General features: G+C 35.9%; 5 protein-coding genes across 8 annotated transcripts; 4 read left to right on the forward strand and 1 right to left on the reverse strand.

The window, feature by feature from the left end:
- Window positions 1–720: 720 nt before the first annotated feature.
- LOC123004514 (chloride intracellular channel exc-4) lies at window positions 721–7,896 on the forward strand. Its single transcript, XM_044397841.1, has 2 exons — window positions 721–910; window positions 6,882–7,896. The coding sequence occupies exons 1-2, from the start codon at window positions 842–844 to the stop codon at window positions 7,590–7,592; spliced, it is 780 nt and encodes a 259-aa protein (XP_044253776.1). The 5' UTR covers window positions 721–841; the 3' UTR covers window positions 7,593–7,896.
- LOC123004515 (nucleoside diphosphate-linked moiety X motif 8) lies at window positions 7,885–8,814 on the reverse strand. The gene has a single exon (XM_044397842.1). It carries the CDS (start codon window positions 8,627–8,629, stop codon window positions 7,919–7,921), a length of 711 nt encoding a protein of 236 aa, XP_044253777.1. The 5' UTR covers window positions 8,630–8,814; the 3' UTR covers window positions 7,885–7,918.
- LOC123004513 (chitin deacetylase 1) lies at window positions 8,468–11,245 on the forward strand. Of its 2 annotated transcripts, none has more exons than XM_044397839.1 (5): window positions 8,468–8,992; window positions 9,530–9,754; window positions 9,805–10,255; window positions 10,311–10,833; window positions 10,882–11,245. In XM_044397839.1, the coding sequence occupies exons 1-5, from the start codon at window positions 8,929–8,931 to the stop codon at window positions 11,155–11,157; spliced, it is 1,539 nt and encodes a 512-aa protein (XP_044253774.1). In that variant the 5' UTR covers window positions 8,468–8,928; the 3' UTR covers window positions 11,158–11,245. The 2 variants fall into 2 exon arrangements, with proteins under 2 accessions (XP_044253774.1, XP_044253775.1); XM_044397840.1 differs by having other exon boundaries at window positions 9,533–9,754.
- Window positions 11,246–11,328: 83 nt separating this feature from the next.
- On the forward strand, window positions 11,329–13,235 carry LOC123004516 (serine/arginine-rich splicing factor 2). 3 transcript variants are annotated; one of them, XM_044397844.1, is made up of 5 exons: window positions 11,329–11,791; window positions 11,838–11,975; window positions 12,017–12,239; window positions 12,323–12,381; window positions 12,817–13,235. In XM_044397844.1, the coding sequence occupies exons 1-3, from the start codon at window positions 11,610–11,612 to the stop codon at window positions 12,237–12,239; spliced, it is 543 nt and encodes a 180-aa protein (XP_044253779.1). In that variant the 5' UTR covers window positions 11,329–11,609; the 3' UTR covers window positions 12,323–12,381; window positions 12,817–13,235. The 3 variants fall into 3 exon arrangements, with proteins under 3 accessions (XP_044253779.1, XP_044253781.1, XP_044253780.1); XM_044397846.1 differs by having other exon boundaries at window positions 12,029–12,239; XM_044397845.1 differs by lacking the exon at window positions 12,817–13,235 and having other exon boundaries at window positions 12,323–12,637.
- Window positions 13,236–13,692: 457 nt separating this feature from the next.
- Window positions 13,693–17,334, forward strand: LOC123003956 (ras-related protein Rab-40B). The gene is made up of 3 exons (XM_044397040.1): window positions 13,693–14,207; window positions 14,253–14,669; window positions 16,685–17,334. Exons 1-3 carry the CDS (start codon window positions 14,060–14,062, stop codon window positions 16,942–16,944), a joined length of 825 nt encoding a protein of 274 aa, XP_044252975.1. The 5' UTR covers window positions 13,693–14,059; the 3' UTR covers window positions 16,945–17,334.
- The last annotated feature ends 27 nt before the right edge of the window (window positions 17,335–17,361 follow it).

Raw genomic sequence — 17,361 nt, forward strand, 5'->3', positions numbered from 1 at the left:
GATACGCCTATAGAAAGCAGATTTTTTTGTAGTTTAAGGATTTCTAGAGAATTTTGAAGCTACAATCTAGTGACAAGCGCTTGATTTCATCTGGCATCACTGTCATCGTTCACTCAATTGTGAAACTCATTCCTGACAATCTTAATGAGTAAAATTCACCATATGACGCTTTTACCAACTTAACATTTAAACAATATTTTTTTATAATATGTTCTTGTTCTCTATTCGCCGTCTTTTTGCAATTTTTTAATATCAGTTTTCAATACAGTTTTATAAATCTAATTTTTGCTTTTGTTTTATAAAATTTTCATATTTGTTTTAGTTTAGTGCTTAAAGAAAAACTTTAAATGTTTATTTTTATTAAATTATGGCTTTAAGGGTTTAAGAGTTACTTACTGTATTTTTTTATCGTTAACAGTTTAAAAATTTCTGTGTCCGGTTTGGTTTTTACAAATTGAAATATCTTGAAATTAAAAAAGTTTGATTTTTTGCAATAAGTAACAATTTTAATTAAGTATTAATTCCATTTAAAATATTTATTGTGTGGAAAGTAAAAAAAGTAAAAGAAACTCATGTTTAATTATGATTATTTAGTTTTATTGGCGTTATAAGTATGTATAGGTACAAAAACACACTAGTGTATATTTGGTTGCCTGCACAACGTTACTGCGCTCTCTACAAGGTTCATGACGTTATTACAGAAATCATTTTTGCCGTCTTTCCAACTGTCAATTTCCCCATTGAGTCACAAGATCAGTAAAGTCAGAGAAGTGGTACTAGTGCTAGGTAGAGTGTCTTTTCCCCGAATCAGTGCCTTTTGACGTAGTCCTCCACCGCGGAAATGTCGGACGAAGTAGCAGAAAACGGCCACTCTGAGGGCGACGTGCCCGAAATTGAGCTCATTATTCGCGTGAGTATCTCCGATATGGGGCGTGCCTAAATTTCGCCACCTACATTCTCTCGAAAAACTTTCTTTCACCGCAAAATGCCAGCGAAAAAACGCGACCTTGGGCCCGAAAATGGCGCCATTTTTCAATTTCCAGGCCTTTTGACACGGTTCCGGGCCGAGAATCGTGACCTGCCTGTGTGCAGGCTTACCCACATCCAGGTGCAAACATGTCACGGTCTTCCACTTGAATATGACTCACTTTGAGAGGATTTTTCAGCGAGGTTTCAAGAGGCCGAAACACCACCTGGGGCACTCCCGATTTGGAGTGCAAACAGACCTAATTAGCGCTTGTCGTGGGAATTTCTTTGTTGAATCATTTTTATTATAGTTTCGGGTTTGGTGGCACGAAAGCCCACTTCGGGGATTAAAAGACATGTAGGAGGTGTCCAAGTTATGATTAAAAATTGCTACCTCCGGGGTCAATTTTATTGACCTTGACCTCTAACACTGCAGTGGTACTCATTCGAGAAAATTACTATCCAAGGCTGTTGAAAGCAGCCTCCAGGATGTTAAAATTTCTTGTTTGAATATATTTTTAGATGTTAATTAGACGGTGTTATGTCATTTCGTTGCAGGACTACTTTTTTGATTAATATTTGCACTCAAAATAAAATGCACAACTTTCTTATTTTATGTAATTTTTGATATTTTAGAAATCCGGGACAGTTATTAACGAAAGTACTGTGACATTAATACCGCAATAAAAGTGTCAATTAAACTTGATTCGGATCGGATTTTAAATGTAGAAATCCTTTCTTTTGCAAATCTACCGATTACGAATTTTTTTCAGTACTTAACCATTCACAGAAGTGCGTGGATTATTTTATCAGAAAATAAACAAAGCTGAAGCGCATTTATGACAACAATATGTCATTGTAAATAAACCACAAAAGAGTACAGTTTGTCCTTAAAATAAGTACTCAACTGTTGTATAATAATTACGCAAAATTAAATATTTTCTGAAATTGTGATCATATGCACTGTTTTTGAGCAAATATTCAATCAACATAAACTACTAGTTAAAATTGAATAAAACGGCGTAATAAATAAGTTTTGATTTTATAAGACACCAATAAATAGTTTTATTCTCAAAATAATAGATCTGTCACCAAATGTATACAATTTGGTGACAAATTCTGGGAACAACTTATATTAATATTCTGAATTACAGATTTTATGTGACATTTTTTTATATTTAATCATGTACAGTTACGGAATTAAAATTTCGGGCAGTATTTTTCTGGCAAAAGTTCACTGTCATCATGACTGACATTTGACATTTAAACTTTTCTGCCAGTGACACTATTTTTTAAGTCAAAATTACATTAACATGACAAGAGTAAAAAATGAGGTTATTAATGTAAAGATTTTTTTAGAGTTTACATTGTGAAAATGACAATACTGCCCGAAATTTTAATTCCGCAACTGAACAATTTTTTCAAACTATCAAAATCAAAAAAATATAGCAAGAACCAACAGAGGTCAGCTTTTTCGTGGCAAATTGTGGATAATTTCTCTGTTGTAATCAATAATCATTTCTAAATAAAAGTAAACAAAATGAGATGTAGAAGTTTCTTTGTTTATGACGTTTTAGTTTTTTGAACGTTTAAAAAAACATTAAAAAGTTAGCAAAAAGCACTTGACTATTTTAGACAAAATGTGGAAGAAAAATAGTACATTAATAAAAAAAAAGAGTAAAAACTAAAAAAAAAAAACGATTCTTTGAAATGTCTTACAAATACAGTTGTTAAAAAAAATATTCATAAAAATTTCGAAGTTATGAGAGTTAAAATTTTGCACTTTGCCTCTATTTATTTTTGTTGGATAAATTTTTTTTTTAATTTTCTTGCTATAAGCTGTATCCAAAATTGTAACTCTGTTTAATGTTTTTTATGGCTTTTATTGCTAATTTTTTTGTGCTTTTATTAAATAATGACAAAAAAAAACATATACAAGATCGTTAAATAGACATAAAAAATGTCAAATGTCAAGATTTTTTGATAGAAGAATTTTTGAAACATTTTTCCATGGTATCTTATTTTACTTGAAATTTTTCTCTGGGGCGCGAGTTCTGACACACCCTGTATATACAATTTTCAAAACCTAATTATCGTAAATAATATTATTTATCAACATAATGCAAAAAGAGCAAATTCGTAAAAAAAATTTAATTTGTTAATATTTTGGAAAACAAGAAAAGTTAAAAAAAATTCATGGCGATTATGTTTGTTTATCTTGACATTGCAAATATCTGTTTTGACTTTCACCAGTGCCAACTGTGCCAAATACATTTAAAATAAAGCAAAACAATTGTGTCATTTTAGAGACTAGAAATACACCGAATTTCGAAATTTTCCTTGCAAAGCAAATAAACCAAATACATGATTTGATTTAAAAAACATTCACAATTTTGCCGCTTCCTTAAACAAACGAATCCGTAATTAAGCAAAACAATAATAAATTTGTAAATGAAGACAAATAAATTTAGGGTTTTTAAATTTCAACACCTGTCAAATATTGATTATCAAACTGTTGTTTTTTCTAATCTAATCTTTTTTTTAATATATTGATGACAGTACGTCTATAAAATAATACAATATCTTTATTTGAACACATCTCGAGATTAAAAAGTATGTTGAAATTCCTTTCTCGTACATTTTATTGTTTAACAACTTGACATAAACCTGAATCATAATGGTTGCGTTGTGAGTAAAAGAATGTTCAGAAAATGTCACTGATAAGTCACTTTTATTATTATTATTATTTCCGGACCATTTAATTTGATGGTGGAATCCGTATGTGAGGGGTGATAACATTGCTTAGAAATTAAAAAAAAATATATATCCAGCAGATGGCGTCTCACTTATTAATTTAACTTGCAAATGCTTCGATTGTTTCATATGATAAATAATTTTTTCTGCGGAGGAGGAAGTTGCGACAGAAAAGAATATAAAAAAATTCACTTAAACAGATGACTAACATTGACGCAGAATCATCCGAAACTTACGTAATGTTTTTATAAATAGCTCGCAAAAATAAAGGAAAGTGTTTTTCCTTTAAATGTCATTATTTTTTCTAGTTAAAAACTTTCACGCCAAAACTGTTGTCATTTCCTTATCCGTTTTATCTTTTCTCGCAATCTCGCTGAAAAATCAATCGTTGTCATTTTTATCTCTATTAATCAGTTTAATTAAATATGACCCAGTTGGGTGTCGCGACGGCAATTGCAAGTTTACCAACCTTGATGGAATGCGAAACGCGATCTAGTTTTGTCGTATGGGTTTTTTACCCACCCGTAACGGTTTGCATAGCAAACTTGTGTAAATTTTTCTCTCTTAAAAAAATATTGGTAGAGTGATGACGTTGCGACCTTGTTTGCTTTGCTAATTGTTGTATTGAATTGTTTGCAAATGATAAGAGATGGAAAGGTATTTGTAGGTGTCGGGGAGTCCTTGAACGAGAGTACTTTTCATATTATTGGGTCGAGAGACGATTAAAAAAATGAAACATAGGAAACAAATGTTCCCAAAATTTGTAAAACTCATTTGTTATTCAACAATCAACGCACTCGCGATCAATGTTGCCAGTTAAAAAAATTAAATTATTTCCAATAGTGTGTTTTTTACATAAACCGAAAGCCTAAGTGTTGAAAAAGTAACACAATTTTGGGCCTACTTCTGTCGTTTTTTAACTTGTTTTTCACTATTTTTGGGTTTTTGGCTAAAAAAAAAAAAAAGTTCTAAAAAGGCAAAAGTAATGGAATTTTCGACTTGGTTTGGTGATTTGTCCGAGTGTCTTAGCAAAATCTCGCAAAAAACCTTAGATTTTAGTCATAATCGCTTAAAAGTTTGGACCATTTTCGACTTAATTTTGTGGTTTTTTGCTAATCTTAAATCGAGTGTAACAAACGAAATACGTGTTTAACATCAATTTCGATTTATTTTTGTGATTTTTTACAAAATTTTGCAAATTAATTGAGCCACACTGGTTTAAAAACGAACTAAATCGAGCGAAACAAGCTGAAGTAATATCAATTTTGCTCTAATTTGGTGACTTCTAATGAAATTTTTCGAAAAAAATTTTTTTTTATTTCAAAACGTGCTTAAATAATTGAAAAAGGCAAAAAATACAGTATTTTGACCATAATTCTGTAATTCCTCGGCTTGTTTTTAACTAAATTTTGCGAAATAATTAGATTTCTGTCTGAAAGACGTTTAAAACGTTCGAAAAGGGGAAAAGTAATAGAACTTAATTTGGTTTGTCTTAGTAAAAACTTGCAAAAAACCTTAGGTTTCAGTTCATAAACATGTTCAAAAGTTTGTAAAAGCTACTAATAGGACCATTTTCGACTTAATTTTGTAGTAGTTTTTCGCCTAATTTTTGACGAAGTTTCACCAAAAAACGACGTGAATCGAGTGGAACAAACGACATAACATCAATTTCGATTTATTTTTGTGATTTTAGGGATGATTTCATAAAATTTTACAAAATAAATGTGCCACTGGTTCTAAAATGAACTAAATCAAACAGGACAAGTTAAAATAATATTGATTTAGTGATTTGTCAGCTAGTTTTAGCGAAATTCTTCGAAAAAAATTGTTTATCTCAAAAACATGCTTAAACAAATAAAAAAGGCAAAAATAACACAATTGTTGGCCTAAGTTGGTGAATTTTTAGCTTTTTTTTTAACGAAATTTTGCAAACTTATTCCGTTTCTAGAATAATTGAATTTTTGACTAAATTTGAATTTTTTGAGTTAGAATTGATTTTTTTTTATTATTATGGAAATTTATATGATAAGAATAAGTAAATTAAATAAAATTACAACCTCGTACGAGTGGCCAAAACTTAACGACTTAAAAAAAAAGCAAAAATAACACCATTTTGGAACTAATTCTGTACCTCTTCTGTTTATTTTTAAGAAATAATTGCGTTTCTGGCTGAAAAATATTCTAAAATGCTCGAAAAATGCAAAAGTAACAGAATTCTCGACTTAAAATTCGGTGATTTTTCGGTTTGTCTTAACAAAAATCTTGCAAAGCACCTGAGAGTTCATAAACATGCTCAAAAGTTTAGGAAATCTAATAATAGAGCCATGTTCGATCAAATTTTGTAATTTTCCACTAATTTTCGCCGAAATTTCACTCAAAAACGAGTTAAATCGAGTGAAACAAACAAAATATCATAAATGTCGATTTTTTTGTGATTTTAGGCGTGCTTTGACAAAATTTTACAAAAAAAATGAGTCACTGGTTCAAAAACAATCTAAATCGGGCAAAACAATTAAAAAAATATTAATTTTGATTGATATTGTGATTTTTCAGCTAGTTTTAGCAAACATTTTTGAAAAGATGTGCTTTGACAAAATTTGACAAAAAAAAAATGAGTCACTGGTTCAAAAACAAACTAAATCATCAAACATTTTTGAAAAGATTGTTTTTATTAAAACCTATTTAAACACTCGAAAAAGGGAAAAATCACACAGTTGTTGGCCTTAGTGATTTTTAATGAAATTTTGCCAACTAATTTGGTCATGAATCTTGATTTTTTTTATTATATCATGGGAAATTTATAGAAATGATAAAAATTCCGAAATTAAATAATACAACCTCGTATGTTTGAAGACAATACTACCAACTTATCACTTATCAATTATTGCGCTATTAGTTCTAATGAGTTATTATAATTAAAATTGCATTGAGTATAAAGCGTAATCAGTTTGTTGTTTAGCAGAAATTGATTATATTTTACATATTTATGGTATAAATGAGACGTAAAAAAATATTACACAAAAACGCAATTATATTTTAATAGTTGAAGTGTTATTTATAACCCGTGAACACACATCGATCAATTTATTTTCATTTCGGCATAAATTAAAAGATAAGCTAAATAATGTGGATTAGTGATTGATGCCAATTTTTGTTTGTAGGCATCAACGATAGATGGCCGTCGCAAAGGGGCTTGTCTCTTCTGCCAGGAATACTTTATGGAACTCTACCTCCTGGCCGAATTGAAAACAATAAGTCTGAAAGTGACAACAGTGGATATGCAAAAACCGCCACCCGACTTCCGCACCAACTTCGAAGCGACTCCACCTCCGATTTTAATCGACCGCGGAATGGCGATCCTCGAAAACGAAAAAATCGAAAGACACATCATGAAGAGCGTCCCCGGGGGCCATAATTTATTCGTTCAAGACAAGGAAGTGGCGACTCTGATCGAGAACCTCTACACCAAGTTCAAAATGTACGTAACTAAATTCGAATCGGCCGATACGAAAGAGGCGAGTCAGCCGCTCCTCTCGCATTTGGAAAGAATCAACGATTTCTTAGCGAAGAGAGGGACGAGGTTTTTGACCGGCGATACTATGAGTTGTTTCGATTGCGAATTGATGCCGAGACTTCAACATATCCGGATTGGGGCGAAAGCCTTCCGGAAGTTCGAAATTCCGACCAGATTTACGGCGCTTTGGACCTACATGGCCAACATGTACGAATTGGAGGCCTTTAGACAGAGTTGTCCCGCCGATCAAGACATCATTAGTCATATTAAGAACCAACTGGGGCTCAGGACAACGGCGAGGATAGAACTGGAGACACCAATATTCACCACTTCCATTCCCATTGTTGCGGAGACATAAATCGAGGAGACTTGACAAGGGGGCGATTTAGTACAAAATTATCACCGCTTGGTGTCGCCCCCAGTTTTATAAATTTTTTGCTAAAAAATAAACAGCGAAACGTTTTTTCGGCTTTTTCTTGTTGAGCAGTATTGTTGCAAAATTTTGAGCTGGACTTAAATTTTTAAATCAGCATTATTTTTAAGTTTTATAAAGTTACTTAAACAATGTTAGTTTTGTTTATCATTTGTATCAATTAGTTAAGTATGAATCATAATTATGTTACAATGTATTTTTACGTAATAAAGGTAACTGTGAACGTAAACACTTTATTAATCAGAACCCAATTACAATAAACGGTATGGGAGAGAGCCTTTTAAGGGGGGTATAAATTTGATACTCGGGTTGTACACATCTTTGGGCATTAGAGCCTTCAAAAAAAGATGTGTGATGATGGCGGTGAGCCCCCAGATTTTTCTCCTCCCTCCTGTGAACACAGGCAGTGAATAATTCGTCCTAAATTGCGTATGTTTGATATGTTCCGGGTCACACAACACCTCCAAAGGAACGGTGAAAACCTCCTTAACCTCACTAGGATTAATCCTCAAATCCCTCACATCCTCAATTTTGAGGGCACCAATCACAGGCAGTACACTTGTCACATTTCTGCTAACAATCACGTTTCCTTTGCCCCACACGTCGATCGAGTCCTGTCCAATCCCCAGCTCCTCCTCGGTCTCCCTCACCGCCGTCTGTTCGGCGGTTTTATCCCCCGCGTCCTCCATTCCTCCAGGAAAGCTCACTTGTCCCCGGTGCGTTTTCAAATTTGCCGCGCGTAGTGTGTATAGTAGCGACACGCGGCCGTCGACGACGCATAGCGGTATTAGCACCGCGGCGTTCTTGGTGGGTGTTTTAGGTTGCGTTTTTACCGGCTGCATTTTGGCGAATTTCGCCACGGTTTTGCGAATGTTTTCCTCATTGAAGATGCTCTCGACGCTGAATGCACTGAAACACTGCACCAGGGGGGGCTTGCGCGATATTTTCGATATCGAAAACATGCCGGAAGTTGCATTTACATCACGAGAATTTTGCCAGCCCGATGAGTTTTTTTGACAGATGACAGATTGTAACGGATCAATGGCGACGTTTCACCAATTTTTCACGCTATTTGAGCCAAAATTAGCATAATTACCACCTGAAATAATAAATGTCTTGGCTGAAACAACAGCCGGGTGATTTTTTAATAAGGGGTCATTTTGGCGGCAAATTTGAATCGGTTGCGTAACGCATTGATTTCCCCACACTTGAGAAAGTTGAGTCGCCGGGAAGACTCACATGTGGTTAGAACAGTGCAGTGATGGCCTTTAACAAGTTTGTTACTTTTTTTCACACTGTTTTTTACCTACTTGGGCTTTTTATCGGTATGTAGATTTAAATTTGCCGCCATGTTTAATTACCGGTAATGCAGATTACTCGAATTTTGAAAAATTGCATTTTGGAAAATAAATTCGGAAAAGAAATGCTCCGGTTTGTGGGTTTCCGGAACAGTCATTGAGGTCAATTACGTTTTTTTCTTTGCTTGTATAGAAACGTCCATCAAGTATCATGCAATGCCAAGGCTCAGTTTCACTTAACCAAACCCATTATTTTTTTTAAACACACATATCAAATTGCAAGTAATAAAAGTGAATGCAGGACTAGTTTGAGCGTTTTTTTTTACACAGTTGTTTACATAAATGATTGATGATTGGAAATTGTAATCATTTACATAATTTTGAATAAATTCTGTAGACAATAGAACCGTTTTTTAATTTCACAAACACGGACGCAGATTGCATTTCTATTTAGGTTTTAATGGACTAGAATAATAAAAAAGAAACTTCCTTACGAGTATAAGTAATCGTTAAGTCACTCTCTACTTGATAATAATGATTTTTCTTTCGTAATTATATTTTTAGCAGCAACTCAAAGTGAAAAAATAAAATGTGTTGAAAACGGTCGTTTTTATCGCGACCCTGACCGCCCTCCTCACAAAGTTTGGACTTCTAGTGAATGCTCCAAATATTATCTTTGCATCGACGGCGAAGTCTTCGATTTTCGGTGCTCCTCGGGTCTTCTTTTCGACGTCATAAAACAAATTTGTGATTTAAAAATAAACGTTGATAACTGCGACATCACTTCAGGTAATCCCCTAGTTCCAAATAATTGCTAGAATCTAATCAATAAAACACAGAAACCATCACTCCTCGGCCAATCCCCAAATGTCCCAACAACCATCAGGGATGTACCGATGGTACTTGTCTCCCCCAGAACTACTTCTGTGATGGGTCTGTGGATTGTCTCGATGGGAGCGACGAGAGGTTCTGTGACCCAAAAAATGACCCCTATGGAGCATTAGAGTGCAACTCGAGTTGTGCCCTGCCGGAGTGTTTTTGCTCCCATGATGGGACACAAATTCCTGGGAATTTGGAACCATCAAAAGTCGCACAAATGGTACTCTTGACATTTGATGGTCCCATCAATTCCGACAATTGGGAATTATTGGGTTGGTTACTAAATGGTGCCAAAAACCCCAATGGGTGTCCCATCGAATCAACATTTTTTGTGAGCCATCAGCACAACAATTACCACCAAACCCAAAAATTATGGAACAACGGGCATGAGATTGCCGTCCATTCCGTTACGTATGACCCACCGATCATGTTTTGTTTATGGGTTATTATTGATGGTGGGTTTTAGGCACCGCGCTGAGGCCCATTGGTGGTCCCGAAACGCCAGCATTGAGGATTGGTTCGACGAAATGGTGGGCGAGGCTAACATCCTCCATCGATTTTCGGGGGTTCGTTTGAGTGATTTGAGGGGATTGAGGGCCCCTTTCCTCCAGATTGGCTCAAATCGCCAGTTTTTGATGATGAAAGAGTTTGGGTTTGTTTATGACAGTTCAATAGTGGCCCCATTTACGAACCCGCCCTTATGGCCCTACACCCTAGACCACAAAATGCCTCATGAGTGTTCAGAAACCAAACAGGAGTGCCCGACTAGGTCATACCCAGGCATCTGGGAAGTGGTTTTGAACCCTTTCGAGGCTAAGGATTACTCCTGTGCGAGACTAGACGCTTGCCCAGGTGACCTTTCAGGCGATGATATTTTCAAAATTTTGGTCAATAATTTTAAACGGCATTATTTGGCCAATAGAGCACCTTTTGGGCTACATTTGAACACAGCCTGGCTCAAAAACAAAGATTATTTTGACGCACTCCAGGTTTGTAATAAACCTAGCCAAGGTTGGGACGATTTAGGTGTGTTTTAGGATTTTATTGAAGAGATCTTACAACAACCAGATGTTTGGTTTGTGACTAATTCACAAGCAATTAAATGGATGCAAAATCCGACTTCTGTTGACCAGTTAGACTCGTTTAAGGAATGGAATTGCGATAAAGTTTTCAAAAAACATGAATTAGCATGTAAAGTGCCCAATGTCTGTAAACTTTATTCCAGGATTTTTCAGCAGGAGAGGTATTTGTATACTTGTTTTCAGTGCCCTTTGAATTATCCTTGGATTAGGAACGAATTCGGGCTCGACTAGCCCATAAAAAGAACTGATTATGTTAATACTGATCTAATATTCTATTTTATGTATTTTTAATATATTATTTATTGTTTTTTAAAATAAATTTTAACTGAAAAAAAGTGTGTAGGCAACCAACAATACACCATAAATTTTATGAATTTGGGGAAAGTTCACGTAGGCTGTGCTTAGCGACGTTGCCGTCACCGAGCCATCAAGTGCCAAATAAAAATAACTTAAATGACCCAAATTTCCTGAAAGTGTATCAACTGCACGTTCCATATGTTCCAAGGTGTACGCACGTGTCAAATAATTTTAAAATAGCAAAATCGTGGGTGTTTTTGTGCCCGTAAAAGACTTGGCATCACCGTTCCGCCATATTGTTTGTGCTCCACGTCCTGTGTTGCGTGCGGAGAATTTTTAAGTTAATTTGAATCCCTCGCACGCATTTGAAAAGTTTTCACTTAAAAATGAGTTACGGACGCCCTCCTCCACGTATCGACGGTATGGTTTCCTTAAAAGTAGACAATCTGACATACCGCACCACCCCCGAGGACCTGCGAAGGGTCTTCGAGCGGTGCGGCGACGTCGGCGATATTTACATCCCTCGGGACAGATTCACACGCGAAAGTCGGGGTTTCGCATTTGTCAGGTATGTAATTCGCTAGTTTATGGGTGAAATTCACGTTTTCGGGTAGGTTTTACGACAAGAGGGACGCTGAAGACGCCCTGGACGCCATGGATGGCCGGATGCTCGACGGAAGGGAGCTGAGGGTCCAGATGGCAAGGTATGGACGCCCCACGTCGCCACATCGCAGATACAGGGGACGAAGAAGGTATTAGGGAGGAACGCCCACTTGTGTTAACGCTGATACAGGTCACGTTCCAGATCGCGCTCACGGTCGAGGTATTCGCGGTCACGATCGAGGTCACGTGGCAAGAGGAGTAGGTCACGCTCTAGGAATCGCTCAGGGAGTGGGTCACGTTCCAGGTCAGATAGCAAGAGCTCGAGGGGGCGGTCGAGGTCGGCGTCTAAATCGGAAGGGAAGAGGTCCAAGTCCAGATCCAACAGCAAGTCGCGGTCTAGGTCTAGGTCTTAGGTAGGGCTGCGCTTTCCATTTTTCGTAAATATTGATAGTTGAGGCTGGGCAATGGTAAGATTAATTTGTTTTTTGTTTGCTAGGTGGCAGAGCCGTAGCAGAATGAGTGCGAAAGCTGTTACAGGCGGTGCTCTCTTGAAAGGTATTTACCTTAGATACTTAAATCACCTCAGACCTTAGCACTGAAAATTCTTGTTTGATTTGATCTGTTTTTGGAGAAACAAATGTAATAATTTTGAATGAAGTCGATTTCTCAGTCCGATTCCATGTTAGTTTTAGTTTTGTTTTTCTCATTTTTTTTTTCATTTTTAATGATTCGTTGACATGTACGGTTTGATTTTTAGATTAAGTTTTGGTTGTGTAATCAATTTCCCCTATAAATTTACTTACAAAACCAGTCATGGCTTGTTTTCTTGTAAAAAAAAATACGTCATATTGCGCTTCCGGCCGCTTTCTTAACTCTTTAAAATGTTACATTTAAATTAATTGTTTTGTGAGGGGTTGAAAAGGCGGCAGGGGCCGTCCACGACGACTCCTCCATCTTCATGAAAATGACTAACGTGTTTTATGTGAACAGCAGGCGGAGTGGTGCTGTGTAGCAGTCGAAAAAATGCTGTGTAGCTGTTGAAACGAGCGATCGAGAGAAAGAACGGTGGTGGCAGTGTACCAGTCGGTCGTTAGCAAGGGGTGGCAGTGTCGAGAAAGAACTGGACCCTAGCCAAAAATGCTCGGTGGGGCTGTCCAGTCTCTTCCAACGGTCACAGTCTACCCAGGGGCTGCCGTTCTTTACAAGCGATTTTTTAGAAGGGGTTAGGGGGGAATGAGGTTCTCACGAGGTAAGTAGGGGAAATCAGCAGGCAGCCCCCATATTTTTTTAATATAATATCGCACGATTCTCGATTGGTTGTCTCATAGGACCCCACACTGACGGGGCTCTTTAAGGTGAATTTAACTTTATTTACAGGTCATTTTACAAGTAATAAAGGGCTAATTGAACCGTTTTCTTTTATTCAACAACCTTACAACTTTCATTCCTTTTTTAATTTTTGAATTGTTTTGTTTGGGTGACAGTTGGAAATGTTTTATTATTGTTGAGTTGGCACTTCCTAATTTAAAAAATTACCAAACAAAAAAATGTCAATTAAAAAATAAATTATTTCAAATGAACCATCGTTTAAAGGAACGACAAAGTGGATTTGAACTCATTAATTAAGTACCTATTTTTGATAATAATTATCTACTTTCTGTACCAACTTTTATTCAAAACTAACAACCTTAAAAGCTTAAATTTACCAGATTTTCGAAATTTAGTGTCAATAATTCTTTTTGCGACTATAATTAGGCAAAGCATCGGTGAAAGTGGTCTTAAACGAGATTTGTAGTATTTTAAAAAAATTGCGAAGAAAGCAAATCGCTTGGGGATATTTTTTTCGTGTCATATTGTTGTGCTTGGGTTGGTAATGCTGTTCCTCCCGTCAAGGCAACAAAAAGTGACAGATCCTCCTTTTCGACCATTGTTTCACCTGAAAAAATGTTATTTTTGCACTTTTTGCTTCACCAGATGGTCAAAATCGGTTAATTTGTGATCAGTGATAGTGTGTGTGTGGCGTTTAGTGCGTCCGGTTGTGAAAACGTGTCCAAATTGTCCATCTGTTTATTTACCCAACGCAACGACCTTGTCCAAAAAAAAAATAAACGAACGTTCGGAATTTGCATTTTTCAGTGTCATAAATCATCCCAGTTCCCGATCCCAAATGTGAATTCGCACCCGTGTGAGTCAAACCCATTATTATGGTTAGACTCGGGCCGACTCCACTGCTATGGCTGAGGATAGCGGAAAGCCGCCCCAAAAACCGTACGACTACCTTCTCAAGTTCCTGTTAGTGGGCGACAGCGATGTCGGGAAGCAGGAGATCCTGTCCGAGTTGGACGACGGCGCCGCCGAGTCGCCCTTTTGCAGCGGCAGCGGTAAGCCCCCGAGTCCCACAACCGCAATTACAACCCCCGTTTCAGCCTACAAGACGACGACGATCCTACTCGACGGCAAACGCGTCCGATTGCAACTGTGGGACACGTCAGGCCAAGGCCGGTTTTGCACGATAATCCGGTCGTATTCGCGAGGGGCACAGGGTGTTTTACTAGTGTATGATATAACAAACCGGTGGTCTTTCGATGGGTTGGACCGGTGGTTGAAGGAAGTCGACGAACACGCCCCAGGCGTGCCGAAGGTTTTAGTAGGGAATAGGCTGCATTTTGCCTTTAAAAGGAAAGTGGGAGAGAGGGATGCACAGATGTATGCCAATAGGCACAGTATGGCGTTTTTTGAAGTCTCGCCCTTGTGCAATTTCAACATTCATGAGAGCTTTTGCGAGCTGTCAAGGATGGCCCTGCAGAGGAACGGCATGGAAAGACTGTGGCGCTCTAATAAAGGTAAGTTTTTCTCCAAAATTTTACAAAACTTTATTTACACTGTCCAACACCAAAAGACGAAATCCGAATTTTATTTGAGAGATTTTGAGAAAATTCATAAGTAAATTTCCAATCGAAGTCTCCTACGACTGAAACTAAGTTGGTAACATAAACTGTCAACTTCAAACGTCACACATTTTCACAGTCAATTGTCATTTATTTCCGAGGGGCGGCCAGTGTTGCCAGCTCAAAAAAACTAAATTTACCCTTACCAGATTACAAGATTATTGAGAACTGAGATTTCCTTAAAAAGATTTTATTTAATTTTTCGACAAAATTTCACTTAAAAACGAGCGAAATCGAACGAAACAAGTCTAGTTAGTTTTATAATTTTTAGATTTTGCAAAATAACTGAGTCTCTGGTTCAAAAATGGAAGAAATCAAGCCAAGCAAGCTAAAAAAATATCAATTTCAATATAATTTGGTAATTTTTTAGACATTTGTAGCAAACTTTGTATGTACACTGGCGGACAGGGAATTTTGGACGATTTGTCATTCGACTGACATAAAAATGTAAAACGGACCTTAGGCAACTAACCTCACTTTCGGTTTTTGTAATCTTAATCCTAATACGTAGCTACAGAAAAAATGACAACAAATCAAAATAATTTATTAAACTTATTGTTTCGAAAAATCGACGCCAAAAATAAATTTCGACTAAAACTTTCAAATTTTAGTTTCGAACGTCAATCATACTGACAATAAAGCCTGACTTGCATTGAAATTTTTTTAATTGACATAACTTTGATGTCCAAAATTCCGTGTCCGCCACTGTATGTAAAAATGCAAAAAGAAAACTAGTTTTCGCAAAATTTTGTAAATTTTCAATTTTGCAAAAAAAGTTCTGTTTCTGGATGAAAACCGTACTAAAAGGCTTCAAAAAGCCAAAATAATGTACTTTTTGATCCAATTCAGTGATTTTTGATCCTATTTTGGTGATTTTTCAACTTGTTTTTGAAAAACAAAATATATTACAAAATAATTCTCTGGGAAAAAAACGTGCAAAATGCTTACAATATCAGTAATTAAAAAATCGAATTTTGTTCCTTTGAGACTACATAAAAAATTAATTTCTCTAAACATCTGGTCGAATACTTGATTTAAAGAAATATTTCAAAATATCTTAATTTTTTGCTGTAACTACAACTACATTTTAGGTATTAGAATTTTTACAAAAGTTTTTACCAAATCACCAGATATGATGAAATTTCACCAGACTGGTAACACTGGGGGCGACTGCTGGCATGACCTCTGCCACCACAATCTGATTTCACCAATAATTCACTGTTGCCAACTTAATTGAGTCAAAGGTCACTTCGACCAATAATAATTTATTTGAACGGTGTAACATGTTAAAAAAAGGCTTTTTCTTTGATTAAAATTGGTTTAGATCAAATTTTCGTAATATTGCACTTGAAAAAACGAAAAAGTAAGGCCGATAGTAACGAATGAGTTTCAAATTTGGTATATGCATAAAAAATAAAATAAACACAAACCACTTATTTTTGACGTTTTTCTGAAAAAAATGCTACTTTTAAAGCTTTAAGTGCGATTTTTTCAAAATTCTTTTAATAAAAAGATAAAGGAAAAAATTGGACAGTGTAATCATTTGTTTTTAAAGTTATTTGCCCCTTATAAGTCCCTGTTTATAAGCCAATTCCCCTTCGTTTAATTCCTCAAAAACTTGTTAGCGTTCAGTTTAAATATAAAAAAAAATAAATTGTTGCGTTTTTTTTTTTGTACATGAAAGTGTTAATTAAGCAAGAAAAAGTCAAGTTAAGAATAAGTAAGAATAAGCATTATTGTTGTAAAAAGAACGAAAGAGTGTTTTTCAACACTTTCCTGGAAATTGATTCTGCTTGTAATGCAGTTTTTGCTTTCCTGTAATTGAATCCCTCCCGGGCGGTGAGTTTAATATCCTTTATCCCTTTTTTCCCTGTAGTTTTATTGGGGGCTAATGGACTTGTTTTTCTCAGTGTTGAGCCTCCAGGAGCTGTGTTGCCGGGCCATCGTCGCCCGCACAACCGTCTACAGCATCGAGCAGCTCCCTCTACCGACTTGCGTAAAATCCTACCTTAAATCGTACGCCCTTACGACCACTTCGACCCAACTCAAATACACGCACAGTCAAAGAAAAAGCAACGGACGTAAACTGCGTTTCATAAGTACGCCAACATCACCAGGGGGCGATACGAGAACGAGTTGTGTACCGAGAAATTCATGTACTATATCTTGATATATGTTGTACGTGTGTTTTCGTTTTGTGATATTGTACAAAATTTATCGGTTGTATCGACATATCAAGGAAATTATGTAATTTTTCTATTAGTTAAGGCAGTTTTTTGCGTAACCGTCCTAGTTCGGGTAATCAGTGTAAATAATTGTCATTAAGGATTTGTAACTGTCATTTTTTAGCGGATAAGTCAGCACCTTGAGTTGGACGTTGTATATAATATTTTTTGTGTTACCTTTTTTTTGTATATAATTTACTTAACCTGTATTTTTTTACTTTATTTATATTACTTTTTACTAACAGTTTTATGTTACGTAAATAGTGTTTCACCTATTTTTATTTAATGAAATGTATTTTAATATTGATTATAGCTGGTACTGAATAATTTGTAAAGGTTCGTTTTTTTTTCGCTCCCGAATG

This window comes from Tribolium madens, unplaced genomic scaffold (genome assembly GCF_015345945.1).
Source record: "Tribolium madens isolate multiple individuals breed KSU strain unplaced genomic scaffold, Tmad_KSU_1.1 Scaffold_1;HRSCAF=32;Tcas5.2_LG8, whole genome shotgun sequence".
Taxonomy (NCBI): domain Eukaryota; kingdom Metazoa; phylum Arthropoda; class Insecta; order Coleoptera; family Tenebrionidae; genus Tribolium; species Tribolium madens.

What these genes read in the sequence shown, in the direction of transcription:
- LOC123004514 (XM_044397841.1), top strand. Translation starts at nt 842, where the DNA reads ATGTCGGACGAAGTAGCAGAAAACGGCCACTCTGAGGGCGACGTGCCC. An exon ending in AAATTGAGCTCATTATTCGC is followed by an intron (nt 911 to 6,881) that starts GTGAGTATCTCC and finishes TTTTGTTTGTAG; the next exon opens with GCATCAACGATAGATGGCCG.
- LOC123004515 (XM_044397842.1), bottom strand. Translation starts at nt 8,629, where the DNA reads ATGTTTTCGATATCGAAAATATCGCGCAAGCCCCCCCTGGTGCAGTGT.
- LOC123004513 (XM_044397839.1), top strand. Translation starts at nt 8,929, where the DNA reads ATGGCCTTTAACAAGTTTGTTACTTTTTTTCACACTGTTTTTTACCTA. An exon ending in CCTACTTGGGCTTTTTATCG is followed by an intron (nt 8,993 to 9,529) that starts GTATGTAGATTT and finishes TTATATTTTTAG; the next exon opens with CAGCAACTCAAAGTGAAAAA. An exon ending in ATTGCCGTCCATTCCGTTAC is followed by an intron (nt 10,256 to 10,310) that starts GTATGACCCACC and finishes GGTGGGTTTTAG; the next exon opens with GCACCGCGCTGAGGCCCATT.
- LOC123004516 (XM_044397844.1), top strand. Translation starts at nt 11,610, where the DNA reads ATGAGTTACGGACGCCCTCCTCCACGTATCGACGGTATGGTTTCCTTA. An exon ending in CGGGGTTTCGCATTTGTCAG is followed by an intron (nt 11,792 to 11,837) that starts GTATGTAATTCG and finishes GTTTTCGGGTAG; the next exon opens with GTTTTACGACAAGAGGGACG. An exon ending in AGATACAGGGGACGAAGAAG is followed by an intron (nt 11,976 to 12,016) that starts GTATTAGGGAGG and finishes ACGCTGATACAG; the next exon opens with GTCACGTTCCAGATCGCGCT.
- LOC123003956 (XM_044397040.1), top strand. Translation starts at nt 14,060, where the DNA reads ATGGCTGAGGATAGCGGAAAGCCGCCCCAAAAACCGTACGACTACCTT. An exon ending in GCCCTTTTGCAGCGGCAGCG is followed by an intron (nt 14,208 to 14,252) that starts GTAAGCCCCCGA and finishes CCCCCGTTTCAG; the next exon opens with CCTACAAGACGACGACGATC. An exon ending in ACTGTGGCGCTCTAATAAAG is followed by an intron (nt 14,670 to 16,684) that starts GTAAGTTTTTCT and finishes TGTTTTTCTCAG; the next exon opens with TGTTGAGCCTCCAGGAGCTG.